This window comes from Vombatus ursinus, unplaced genomic scaffold (assembly GCF_900497805.2).
Source record: "Vombatus ursinus unplaced genomic scaffold, bare-nosed wombat genome assembly UNPS02014799.1, whole genome shotgun sequence".
Taxonomy (NCBI): Eukaryota; Metazoa; Chordata; class Mammalia; order Diprotodontia; family Vombatidae; genus Vombatus; species Vombatus ursinus.
Window position 1 is genome coordinate 17,923,570 of NW_020954577.1, and position 13,065 is coordinate 17,936,634.

General features: G+C 45.2%; 1 protein-coding gene across 1 annotated transcript in view; it reads right to left on the reverse strand.

Moving 5' to 3' along the window:
* Positions 1–4,796: 4,796 nt before the first annotated feature.
* LOC114050310 (cell division control protein 42 homolog) overlaps positions 4,797–13,065 on the reverse strand; it is a 44,347-nt gene continuing 36,078 nt past the window's right edge. The window contains exons 4-5 of the mRNA XM_027871927.1: positions 10,299–10,308; positions 4,797–5,371 (exon numbers count right to left, since the gene is read on the reverse strand). Of these exons, the coding sequence (XP_027727728.1) occupies positions 4,797–5,371; positions 10,299–10,308 (585 nt within the window). The remainder of the gene's footprint in view (positions 5,372–10,298; positions 10,309–13,065) is intronic.

The window sequence follows — 13,065 nt, forward strand, 5'->3', positions numbered from 1 at the left end:
TGGTGCTCAATTTATCTCCCTCATAACCCCATCTTCTCCAGGCTCAATGCCCACAGTTCGTTCAGCTCCTTGTCTCAAGGGCACCATGACAAAATGGATCCCCTTGAATAAGCAGCATGCGGATCCCAAGGAGGAGGCTGGAGCCCATCCAGCAATGTTTCCGACTGTCCAGTCTGCTTCCACTTCCTAATGGCTCCATTCATTTAGCAGCCTCTAGACTCTTTCCTTTGGGGCTTTCCTTCCTTTCCTCTGGATTGTCTGATTTAGGCTTCTGCTGATGCATGACTGACTGTAGCCAAATACTTTCTGTATGTCCCCCTTCTGAACTGTTGATTTTGAAATTTCAGAGGGTTGTAAGGGTGAGTGTCTGTTTTGAAACAAAGAATATTTTGAAATGGAAATAAAACTTAGTTCCAGAAGTTTAGAGACAGTGTCTCTCCACAAGTTTCACAAGTAAATATTCCTTTACTGGAAAGAATTTTTAAAAAACATTTGGTAATTACATTTTTCAAGTCTGAAATGACTCTGGCTTACTATCAATTCATATTTCTGTCTGAATTATGAATCCTGGAAATATTTGTTGACGGGAAGCGGTCCTGGTGTTCCGCATTCTCTTGGCAATACTTTATGATCAATTATAGGTATCTGAGTAATAAAGTATGTTGGGCTCACTGTAATCCTTCCTCACACTTTGTGGCTAAAGTGAAACCACAGATGGAGTTCCTCCCTCCATTGATGCTTGGAGTCAACCCTTGAAGACTTGGTTGGCAGGACCTTATGAGTTACTATGAACAAAATGGTCCATCATCTCACGGTTAGTCTTCTGAGTTTGGGCCTCTCTGAATTTACCTAGACTATTACAGATAGTCACATAGTCCATCATGGACCCCTTTCTCAGAGTAATCTCAACTTGATAGACCTTGCCCTTTGACATAATCTTTGAGAACCCAGGGCCATTTCCACACCAGGCAGCCAGGATAATGCAGGGCCTCCGATGCCAGGCCTATGAGGACTAGCTGAAAGTATTGAAGATGTTTATCCCAATGAAGAGATAATTCAGGACAGAGTGAATAATTGTCTTCAGGTATTTAAAAAGGAATCCCTGGGAAGAGGAATTTGTTCTCCCACTTGGCCCCAAAAGGCAGAAGTAGAAAAATGGATGAACTCTACAGAGAGATAAATTTACACTTGATGTCAGGAGAAAAAAAAATCCTACCAATCCCCAAAGTGAAATATTGCTTGAGTATATTATGGGTTCCTCCTCATTAGAGCTTTTCAAACAGAAACTAGATGACCACCCTGCTAGTATGGTGCAGCAGTGGGTAATGAATTGAGTAGAGCAAGAGACTGGGTGTCTGTAAGACTTGAGTTCATATCTTGACTAGGGCGCTCGTGTGGCCCAGGCAAGGTCACTTAAACCTGTTTGCCTGTTTACCCATTTGTAAAATCTGGCCAATAATTGTACCTATCTTGCAGGGTGGTTGTGAGGGGTAAATGAGATGATATTTATAAAGGTCTTTGAAAACTTTAAGCCACTATATAAATTCTAGTTATTACAATTATTGTTATGACCACTCTCCTGAAATGTTGTAGGGGAATTTGTGGTTAAGTCTGAATAGGTCTTGACTAAGCACTGAATTCTCCCCTGGGAGTCAGTAGGACGGTTCCTTGCAACACCTGATGTAAAATACAATACTAGAGAGAAACCATCACCAATCAGCTGATTTCTGCATAAATGAAGAATCCAAAGGTGGCTTCTTGCCTTTGCTTATCATTACCTCTTTTAGCTGATTAGTGTCGCATCAGTCTCCTTGTTGGAAACACATTTGTATCCCACAAATCATGCTTCTTTCTTCATGAATTATCCCTCAGCTGTAAGGTCAGGCTGTTCTGATGGATCATTTCTGAGCCTTGGCCCCCAATCAGAGCTCATATTTCATCTCTGAAATGGAGTAAAGGTTAGCCATGAATCTCCCTGCTTGTCTTCATTCATGCAATCAAGACCACTCAAAATTCCACATTCTTCTCTAAGAATATGGTCACCTTACCTAAAGGAAAACTCAGAGAACTCCCTTATTTATGCCTATTTTAAGCCTTATCCTTCCTGGAGATACTTGTAGAAAGGTTTGGGGCTTTATGAAAATGAAGCAGCTGATTCGAGTCTGGTAAGATCCATATCCTCCTCTTGAGTGCAGCTATATTTATGTAAAGATGTCTAAGACTGGAGAATGCAAATAATGATAATTACAATAACAACAATAATAATAACTAGCATTATATAGTGTTTCAAATTTTGCAAAGTGTTTTATATGTGTTAACTCATTTGATCCTCACAATAAACCTATGAATACTCATTATACAAATGAGAAACTGAGATTAAGTGACTTGCCCAGGGTCATACAGCTAGTGTCTGAGGCAAGATTTGAACTTAATTCCTCCTGACTACAATCCTGTGTTCCATCCGTTGTGCTATCTAGCTATCTAAACTCCTCTTCTGGAGCTCTTGTCAGGGCCAAAATGAGAGTATGAGGGGAAAAAAAGCACTGAATTTATAATAAAGAGGGATTAGGTTCAAATCCAGTCTCAGTAAATAACTAACCATGCTAGTCTGGGCAAGAAGAAAGCTGGACTGTGAGAGCCCAGGACCCTTCCAATCCTTCAGGCTGCTTGGTATGCCATCAAGGAGAATGAGGTCACCTTGAACAGTACTGAGAGATGGCTGAATGGGAGCATACCTGATTTGGGAAGTTCAGTTTGAGGAAAGCATCAGGGGTCATGTGGGGATCGGCAAAAGAGAAAGACTATGAAGAAGTAGCCTTCCCAGGGCAGAGAGGGCTAGGGATTGGGAACACTGGCTGTCCACTGGGATTTGGCTGGAGAACAAAATGAGATTTGGGAGTCATCCAAGCAGGGACCTAGTTGCTACCACAAGCCTGCCTCACCCCCAACCACCATCTTGCACCCAGCATAGTGCCAGCAGTGAGAAAAAGCTCAAATTTGTTCCCATACAGTGCCTGACTCCTGAGCTTTTGTTTTCTTCTTGTCTCTACTTTGGGAAGAGACTGGAGCACAGAGGTACTTAGGGACGTGGGGTATCATAATGGGGAACAGGAAGGAAATGGAGGTTCATGGCATTAGGCAGATGGTTAGCATGAGGAAACTCCAATGGTGGACACTGGGGAGGGGAGGAGAAGGGGAAGCACCCCAAAGGTGTGTGGAACATGATGTCAGATTAATGGCTAGAGGTGGACAGCCAGACACAGAACATGATCATAGGTAATTGGCCACATACGTCAGGAATTGGGCTACAAGATAGGAGATGAGAAGAGGGACCCAATCCTTGGGCTGAGATATTAGGGATTTGTGAAAGGAAGTTGACTGTCAAGGTCAATGACAGAGAAGTGCGGGAAACCAGGGGTAAGCAACAAAAAGGACTTATTGCTATTTTACTTATCAGAGCTATGGATGCTCCTACTTGGTACATGTGTGTCTAAATATTTAATATATCTGGAAAGTATGAATATACAAAGAACTGAGCTGTGAGAAGAAAACCTTTCATTCAACACTAGTGAGTCTACAAGAATTAGGATCTGAAGATGAGCATGACAAAATCCCTATTAACAGAAGGATCTTTGCTAAAAATAACAAAAACAAAATTCCCATTATTTTGTAATAGAGTACCATCCTCTGGCTGTGGGATTTTTCATACGAAAGACAAAGATAAAGGGTCTATGTTTAGGATGTCAAATATGCCCCTCCTACCAGGTTTCATAATAAAGTTTATTCTCTATCCCAAACTCTCTTGAAAGAATATTTGAATCATTTCATAGATCAGGTTCATCATCTATGTTCCATGAAAATAATCTTAGGCCATATTCAGCTACACAGTCTGGCACAGTCTTTCAGACTATGCCTGGCAGGGAAAAAAAAAAATGGATTTTTTCTTCCTTTAAAGTTCTAAACTGAATGCCTCTGGTGTGGTTCCAAATGTACCCTGATTTCCCTCTTTCATTGATGAATGAAGGTTGAACCTTCACTTCAAAGGTGGCAACTGGCAAGTGAATGTCCTTCAAGCCAAGGTCAAGAATCCAGTGCCACCTAGAAGAGCCAGAAGAAGGGTTGGGACATGTTTTACCCAATGGTGATGGTTTCACTCAACAGTGGACCTACTCAGACCAAGCCGGAAAGAAGCAACTTCCAAAATGGAGTAGAAATTGCTTGGGGGAGTCATTGTCTTTACTGTTCCTAAAGAGCACCAGAAGGAGAAGATCTATTTATTGGACCAGGTGTGAGAAGTGGAATCCACCCTGTCGGCCTCCCTCCAAGTCCTCCCTATCCTTGCCCTGTCTGGCTAATGACTTTTTTTTTTAATTAAAAAAAAAATGCTCACCAAAAATACCCACAAGCCCCCACCCCCTTCTTAAAAAAAATACCCAAAAGTCCCTGGGTCCGGCACCAATCAGCAGCTCCATGAATCTGTGTCTAGAATGAATCTGTTACAGGGTCAGCACCAGCATGCCTTGTTTTTAGAAACAAACAGTAAACAAAACTCATCCTGATCAGTTTTATGACAAACATGATTACAGCTAGCATGTGAACGGAGTCGGGAGGGAGTGTTGGAGCTCTGGTGGGCCTTGCCTCGCACTGGGAGAGTAGGGGTGCACACAGAACATTTGTCATTACTGCCAATGAACTAGCTTTTAATTTTTCTTTAGTTTCATTTAGTGGTACATGTATTTAGTGTGGTGTGGCCGGCGCGGTGAGGCCAGCAAGCGGGGGGCGGCCCGGACCCCTGCTCAGAGCACCAAGCACATGTGCTTCTTCCTGGGTTTCGGAGGCTCCAGGGCGGCCAGGATGGCCTCATCAAACACGTTCCTCAGGCCCTTCTGGGTGAGCGCTGAGCACTCCACGTATCCGGCCGCTTTCAGGTGTCGGGTCATCTTTTCCGCCATCTCTGGGGTGATGGGCTTCTGTTTTTTCCTGGCCAGTTTGGCCAGCGTGAAAGGCTCGCCTCGCAGATCAGTCTGGGTCCCGACCAGCAGGAAAGGAGCCTTTGGACAGTGGTGAGTGATCTCCGGCACCCACTTGCGTTTCACGTTCTCAAAGGAGCTCGGCCTCACCACGGAAAAGCAGACGAGAAACACGTCGGTCTGGGGGTAGCTGAGGGGTCGCAGGCGGTCGTAGTCCTCCTGCCCCGCCGTGTCAAACAGCCCCAGGGTGTGCGGCTCCGAACCGATCAGCACCGTGACCGCATAGTTGTCGAAGACCGTGGGCACGTACTCCGAAGGGAATTTGTTGGTGGTGTAGGAGATGAGCAGACACGTCTTCCCCACTGCGCCATCGCCCACCACGACGCATTTAATCGTGCGCAACAGTGGATTCATTCTGCTGAGGGCGCTTGGCGTACTTCAGGTTAAGGGAATTTGCTGTTTGGAGATGATGATTCTACCACTTGTCAAGAACCCGGCCAGTCCCTCCTTCAAGGAGTTTTGGGGAAAACCACGAAAATGACAGTTTCTGGCTAGAGCTGAGAGATCAACCTCAGGTCTCTGCCGGGGGCGGCGGGCACAGCCGCACAGAGCGTCGAGGTCCCCTTGGCTCCTGGCTCGGGAGGAAAAGCAGCACGGGCTGGGTGGGGGTGGGCAACGGTCCCCAACGACTCTGCTCCGGAGGAGGAGGAGAAGAAAAGGAGAGGGGAGTTGAGGCCAAGCTCCAAAAATAAGTCTTTCACGCCACGGTTATATAGCAGTACCAGCATGCGACCTCGCCCCTCCACATACACGGCCTTCTTCCCAGGTAGTTAAAAGAGGGGGGCAAAGTAAATATAAAGCTATCGATATACTCAATAAAAATGGTTTATGCCAAAAGATAGAGAGGAGAGAGAGAGAGAGAGAGAGAGGGAGACAGACAGACAGAGACAGAGAGAGACAGAGACAGAGACAGAGACAGAGAGAGAATCAGGATGGCTACCAAAAGATTTATCCAAGTTGGACAAGAGGATGTATTAAGAAGAGCATCACTGTTGCTATTTGGGTATGTAAACCTCCCCCTCCCTCAGTTTACTTCAACATTTCTGAGGCCAGGGACAATGTATTATTCAAATTTCATATCCAACAAATATGCCTGAAGCACCTCTATACTTTATCCCTCTTCTCAAGGAGTCTATAATATGTTGAGGATAAATGAGACAAGTACAGGGTCTTCCACAGAGCAAGGAGCAGAGCAATAATAATCATAACTCCAACCCCCACGAGAAAATTCAAGTGCGAAGCCCCAGCTTTAAACGCTGATCACGAGACCAACGAGTCAGTTTAATGCTCTTCGAAGGTCTGCTGAAGGGAAAGCAGCTTAAACATCATTAGGGGCCCAAAAGAGGGGGAGTTGTTTTTCCTTTCAAAAATGAAAACTGATCATTAGGTACTTAATATTTATTGTATGAATGGACGAATGTGTAATTTGATCTAAGGTTAGGGCGGTCAGTTTTTTAGCCTTTTGTTTTTTCAGTCATGTCTGACTCTTTGTGACTCCATTTGGCATTTTCTTGGAGAGGTTTGCCATTTCCTTCTCCGGCTCATTTTACAGATGAGGAAACTGAGGCAAATGGGGTGAAATGACTTGCCCAGTGTCACACAGCTAGTAAGTGTCTGAGGCCAGATTTGAACTCAGGAAGATAAGTCTTCCTGACTTCAAGCCTTCCCTTTATCCACTGAGCCATCTAATGCAGCGCCAGTGTCTGAAACATATATTCCTCCTTTTTTTTTTTTTTTTTTAGATAATAAGCTCCTCAAGGAGAGAGACCCTGGCTAATTCTTTATACTGCACATAACCTCCACGACAGTATTTTTAAAATAGAGAGTGCTCCATAAACCCAATTTCTTGCTATTCTCTCTCTCTCTCTCTCTCTCTCTCTCTCTCTCTCTCTCTCTCTCTGTCTCTCTCTCCCCTTCTCTCTCTTCCTTCTTGTTTCCTTCTTTTCCCTCTCTCCTTCCCTTCTGTTTCCATTTTAGGAGATTGTGGTTCATTCTTCATACTCGAAGAGGACAAGTGACATGACAATGTTGCAGTCAATGGACAGCATGTCCGACTGTGGCTAATCAGACCAATACTGGCTGGAATGCTCTATTACAGGTCAGACATATGTAGTCTGCATGAACATTTGGGGTGAAGATGGTTCTAAATTTGTGCATCTCACATTTCTTTTGAGCTACTACAATTCTGCTTTGGCATGATCATGCCATGCTGGGCAGTCCTGTGCCAGCATCACCATGTGGATACCAAAGTTCCTCAGAGAGACGTTGAGAGTGTCCTTGTATCACTTCTTCTGACCTCTGTGTGAGCTTCTGCCTTCTGTGAATTCTCTATAAAATAGTCTCTTGGGTAAGTGTACATTTGCCATTAGGATTACACAACCAGCCCATATGATTCTCTAAAAGGCATCTGGGATGGAAAGAGAAGTCATTAAGGACTTGAGGTCAATTTGGATGGGAGAAATGTCTAGTGGAGTTCTCAGGACTCTGTCCTTGGCCATCTAGGCCCTTAGGTTTTGTTAAACATTTTATTTTTCTGTTTGTTTGTTTTGGTGAGGCAATCAGGGTTAAGTGATTCATCCAGGGTCACACAGCAAGTGTCTGAGGCAGAATTTGAACTCAGCTCCTCCTGACTCCAGGGCCAGTGCTCTATCCACTGTACCACCTAGCTGCCCCTTGGTAAACATTTTACATGATGGCATTGATCACATAGTCATTCAAACTGCAAGTGACCCAAAGTCAGGAGGGACAGCAGTACCCACAACAGTTTCACAGGCAGCCCCAACCAGATTAAACTGTCATTGGGAAATATTTAACAAAATAAATAAAAATATCATACAACATAGATAATATCACATTTTAAAACAAAGTCAACACGCATCCCCAGGGAGCTTTACATATGGATTAGGGGTTCCTCTTCCTATTTTAATTTAACACCAGTGGACTAACACACTGGGTTCAGTCAATAAGAGAGAATTGGACAGGGTCAGATGCAAAGACTTACAAGTGGCTGTGAATCAGTTTCACAAGTACAGAATGAGGGAGGCCTGTGTGCCACAGTTCTGAGCAAGGCCAGTGGGTGTTTAGAAGGCGGCCCCATCTCAGACCCAGCTGCCAGCTCTGAGCCCTTTGCCCTCATCACACCTCACCTGGGCCATCACCTTGGTTTTAAAAGGACACTTATAAAAGCTGAAGAGCATCCAAGAGGAGGGTGACCAGGATGCTATGAAGGTATGATACGAGGATGGGCTGGAAGACCCATGCCCTCTCTGGAGAGGGCATGATGGATATCTCTGAGGATTTAAGGAGTGGCCCAAGGAAGAGGGACAGGATTTCCTTTGGTTGAGTTCAGGGGCCAAAAGAAGAATGAGTGAAAGTTGGACAGAGGCATGTATAGGCTGGATGGAAGAAAAGTTACCCCGAGCCTGGTCAAAGGTAAAGGGGGCTGCCCCCACTGGCAATTGGCTCCCTCCCCTTCCTTGTACAAAGACTGATTGGGCAATTTTACAGGATCTGTTCAGATAAAAGACAAACCAGATGACGTTGGAGGTTGGTTCCAACTCCAAGATTCTGTGGGGAGGATGAGGGAGAAGACATCCAAAGGATGTGGGGGTGGGAGGAAAGAAAGTCAAAGGGCTAGGAGGGGGAGGGGCAGGCTAAGAACGGTAAAGGCCAAGAAAGTTAAGCGGACAGCAGCTTCATTTATATGAAAATGCTGAAAATACAGACAGGTCAGACTCTTTCTTGATCCAGAATGTCCCATTTAAGTAGGGGAGGAGAGAGAGGATGGAACACCAATGCCAAGGTGAGACTTCAAAGTGCCACAATCTACAGGTGGCAGATTCTGCCAGTGGCCCTTTCTCACCCTGGGAAGCATGATCCCACAGACCGGAGACATGCAAGAGTCTGGCTCAGCAGATGCCCTGTTGCCATCCCAACACACTTCCAAGGTGATTGCTCCTTATAAGGGAGGGATAGAACATTGTGAGTGGCACGTGGCAAGGTTTGTCTTCATTCCTTTGCTCCCAAATCCAACTGTTGAGGGTTAAATTCACCTTTTTGATGCCAAAAGCAATTGATTGGCTACTCTGTCCTCAGGCATCAGTATAGATATATGTGCAAAATGAACTGGCCCAGCAAAGCAAACGGTCATGTAATTGAAGCAGAAAGTCACCTTTGCTTTAATTAGCTTTAATTAACCTCCCCACCCCCCATCCCCCTGATTATTTCCAAAAGCACCGGAGTCAGTTAAGACTTTTCTCTGCGTTTTTGTTCGACGTGCCAATGACCTCAGGTCTTTATTTCACCTTGCTTGTGTTGATATAGCCTTAGTTAAGAAATCTCACTTTATATTGTCTCCAAATCTCACATTCAATTTTGCAAGGACATTTTGGAAGCCAACATGGTTTCAGGGAAGCGGTTCCCAGGAAATGTGCAGGGGCTTGTGTCCATGAAGAGCCCCAGGGTTGGTTAGAACATGTGCTCAGGTGCTGAAGCTCCTGCAGAACCCTCTCAGGCCTCCCTCCTGCCCCACATACCACCTTTTCTCCAAAGACGACTACCAGGGCCAATCCACTTGGAACTCTGGAACTGGACAGGAAGCAAGCTTCTGATTTCTTCTCCAGCAATTGGTTTTACCAAAGGAGGCCATTCCTGGGGGAGAATGACCTGGACTCTTTCCATTTCCTTAGCCTTTGGGACCTACAAAGCATCATGGAGCTTATGCTAACTGTAATCATTTAGAAAAGGGGAAAAGTACAAGTGGAGCCCCAAATTGACTTTCTACTGTTCTCAGAAGGATGGAATCATCTTGGTTAGCAATGCCATGAGACCTCAGCGCTGGCATCTTTATATCTACCAAGATCACCACTATCAGGACCCAAATTTCACTTATAAAGGGGTAAAGGAAAAAAAAACTCAATTAAAAAAAAAACAAAGTTTTCACTACAGAGGAAACTAAGGGGTATAGGAGAAAGAGGACTGGACCTGGAATTGGGAAGATAGGAGTTCAAATCCTTTCTAGTCTCAGATACCTGCTAGCCATGTGACCCTTACCAAGTCAATTAACCTTTATCTGCCTCAGTTTCCTCAACTAGAAAATGAGGATGATAATAATACCTACCACCCAGGCTTGTTGTGAGGATCAGATGAGATACAATTTGAAAACATTTAGCACAGTGCGTGGCACACAATAGGAACCTAATAAATGCTAGTTTTCTTCCTGCCCTATTTCCTCCCTTACTCCTTTTCTCTCTTCCTTCCTCCCTCCCTTTCTCCCTCCCTCCTCCCCTTCCTTCCTTCCTCCCTCCTCCCTTTCCTTCCTTCCTTCCTCCCTTCTTCCTTCTTTCTTTCTTCCCTTTCTTCCTCTCTTCCTTCAAGCTGGATATAAAAACAATAAAATAGTCCTTGCCCTCAAGGAACTTTCATTCTACTACAGGCAACAACATACACCTAGATTAGTCAATGCAAAGTAATCCACTTTGTATTGGGGTTGCAGTACTTGGGGAATGTGTGCATTTTTTAAAGTGTGTAAATAGCTTTAAATCAAGTTTGAACCGGACTAGTGTTGCTTCTATTAAATTTATTTCAATGCTTTACGTGGTTCATTTTGTGATGGGAAATTTTCCTTTGCTGGGAAAACCTTCCTTGACCGAGACACTGATTTACAAGTTCCATTTACTGATAGTTCTTTAAAAAGTGTACTTTGAGTTTGACTCGCTGTTATTGTGGTTTTTAAGGGAAAAAAAAAGTTTAGCCATGGGGCTAAACCCAAGAAGCTGGCTGTCAATTCATTCTACTGGGAAGGGATACAATACACAAAAGAAGGTGGCAATACAGGATGTGATGTGAGGTGTCCTTATTTCCTCACTCAGGGCATGAGGCACGCAGAAATCTCCCTAATACCATAGACAATTCAGTTCAGCTGGTGTGGGTAAGGAGCAAGGATTCTGTCCAAAGGGCAAGTTCCATCCTCTTGAATCATCAGGGAAGGCTTCCTGGAGGAGATTTCCTTTGGGCCTTGACACTGACATTAGATTGGATAGGCAGCAAAGGAAGAGGCAAGAAACGGGTGCATCAACACAGGCAAAGGGCTAAGAAAGCTCAGCACGGAGTTGAGAGTGAGTGAAGAATGGGTAAGTGAGCTTAGACTAGGAAAAAATGTGTGGAGAGGGGGAGACAGAGATAGAGAGACAGGGACAGACAGACACAGAGACAAACAGAGAGAAAGAGAGATTCTTTAAGTTCTTTCTGTGTGTCAGACACTATTAAGCCCTGGGGAGACCAATCCAAGCAAAACCCCACTCCCTCCCTTGAAGAAGCTTACATTCTAATGTAGAAACACAGCATCTGTATGCTAGGGTGCTCAAAAGCTGGAGATGTGGACTGGGGCAGGGCTGTTGGGAAGGCATTGGACCGAGAAGGTCAAAAAGTCAGAAGAGTGAGGAGGCAGCCAGGCCTGGGCAGATTCTGGGCAGCCTGGCACGCCACCTGGCTTGTGAGACCAAGGAAGACAGACATATTCCTGGCACTGGGGCATCACGGACAATCCTCTGCAGGAGAATGATGTGATCGAAACTGAGTGTTAGGAAGATTAATGGAGTGAAGAGAACAGCTCACATTCCTGCCCATTACAGTTTACAAAGCACTTTAGAACCCATATAAAGTGTGCAAAGCTTTTCATATGTATTCATCCAGCCCTAACCTTCCTCCTAACCTCCAGTGTTGCATCTCCATTGGCCTACTGATCATCTCAAGCTGGATGTCCCATAGACATCTCACACTCAGCATGTCCAAAACCAAGCTCATCTCTCCCCCTAAACCCTCCCCCTACCTCCCTATTACTCTTGAGGGCATGGCCATCCTCCCAGTCCTTCGGGTTCCCAATCTAGGAGTCACCCCTGTATCCAATATGGTGCCAAGGCCTGTTGATTTCACTTCTGAAGCATCTCTCAAACACGTCACCTTTTCTCCTCTGACATTGCCACCACTCTTATGCAGGTCTTGGTCACCTCACACCTGGACTATTACAGTAGCTGCTGGGGAGTCCACTGCCTCAGTTCTCCCCCCACTCTAGTCCATTCTCCTTTCAGTGATTTTCCTAAAACACAGGTCTGACCCTGTCACCCCCCTGTCAATACTCTTCAGTGGCTCCCTATTGCCTCCAGGCTCCAATACAAAACATTCTGTTTGGTGTGCAAAGCCCTTCATAGCCTAGTGCCCCCCTCCTGCCTTCCCAGTCTTCCTATCCCTTCACATTCTCTCCACCACCTACTTTGAGATCCAGGGCACTGGCCCCCTGGCTGATCTTCAAACAAGCAGCCCCACCTCCTGACTGAGCTGCTGTCTGACTGTGCCCCCAGCCTGGGATGCTCTCAGCTAAAATCCTGCCTTCCCAGCTCCCCCTCAAAGCCCCTCCCCCTTCTCTGCAGTGGTCATCTCCAATGGATCCTGTCTATCTCGTGTTTGTGCATAGTTGTCTTCATCTCATCCCCCCCATTTGAATGTGAGCTCCTCGAGGGCAGGAACTGGCTCTTAGCGCAGTGCCTGGCACACAGTAGGTGCATAATAAATGCTTGCTGTCTGATACCTCATCTGAGACTCTCACCTTCCCCACTGAACAGCAGAAAGTCACTGGATTTGGCCAAGGAGGACCTGTTGGCCTTGGACAAGTAAACGCCCTTAGCCTAATGATAATATTTCTGAGTTCTATTCTAGACCTAAAATCTATGATTCCATGAAATATCACCATATTTCCTACTATAATCCTGATAATACAAATATTATTGTGCCCATTTTAGAGATCAGAACATGAAGGCTCACAAAAGGCAGTCACACCGTTCTTCCCAGCTCCATGGCCACCTCTTTAACCACTGGGCTATGCTGCCTTTCTTGGCATGGTCTACACCAGGAAGGATTGTAAGAAGTCTGTTTGGGAGACCAGTGAGAAGATCAAGGCAGCCATGGAGATAAGAGGCATAATCAGGGCCAAGGCACAAGGAGGGCATAGGCTGGAGATGAGATAACTGTAACCACATAA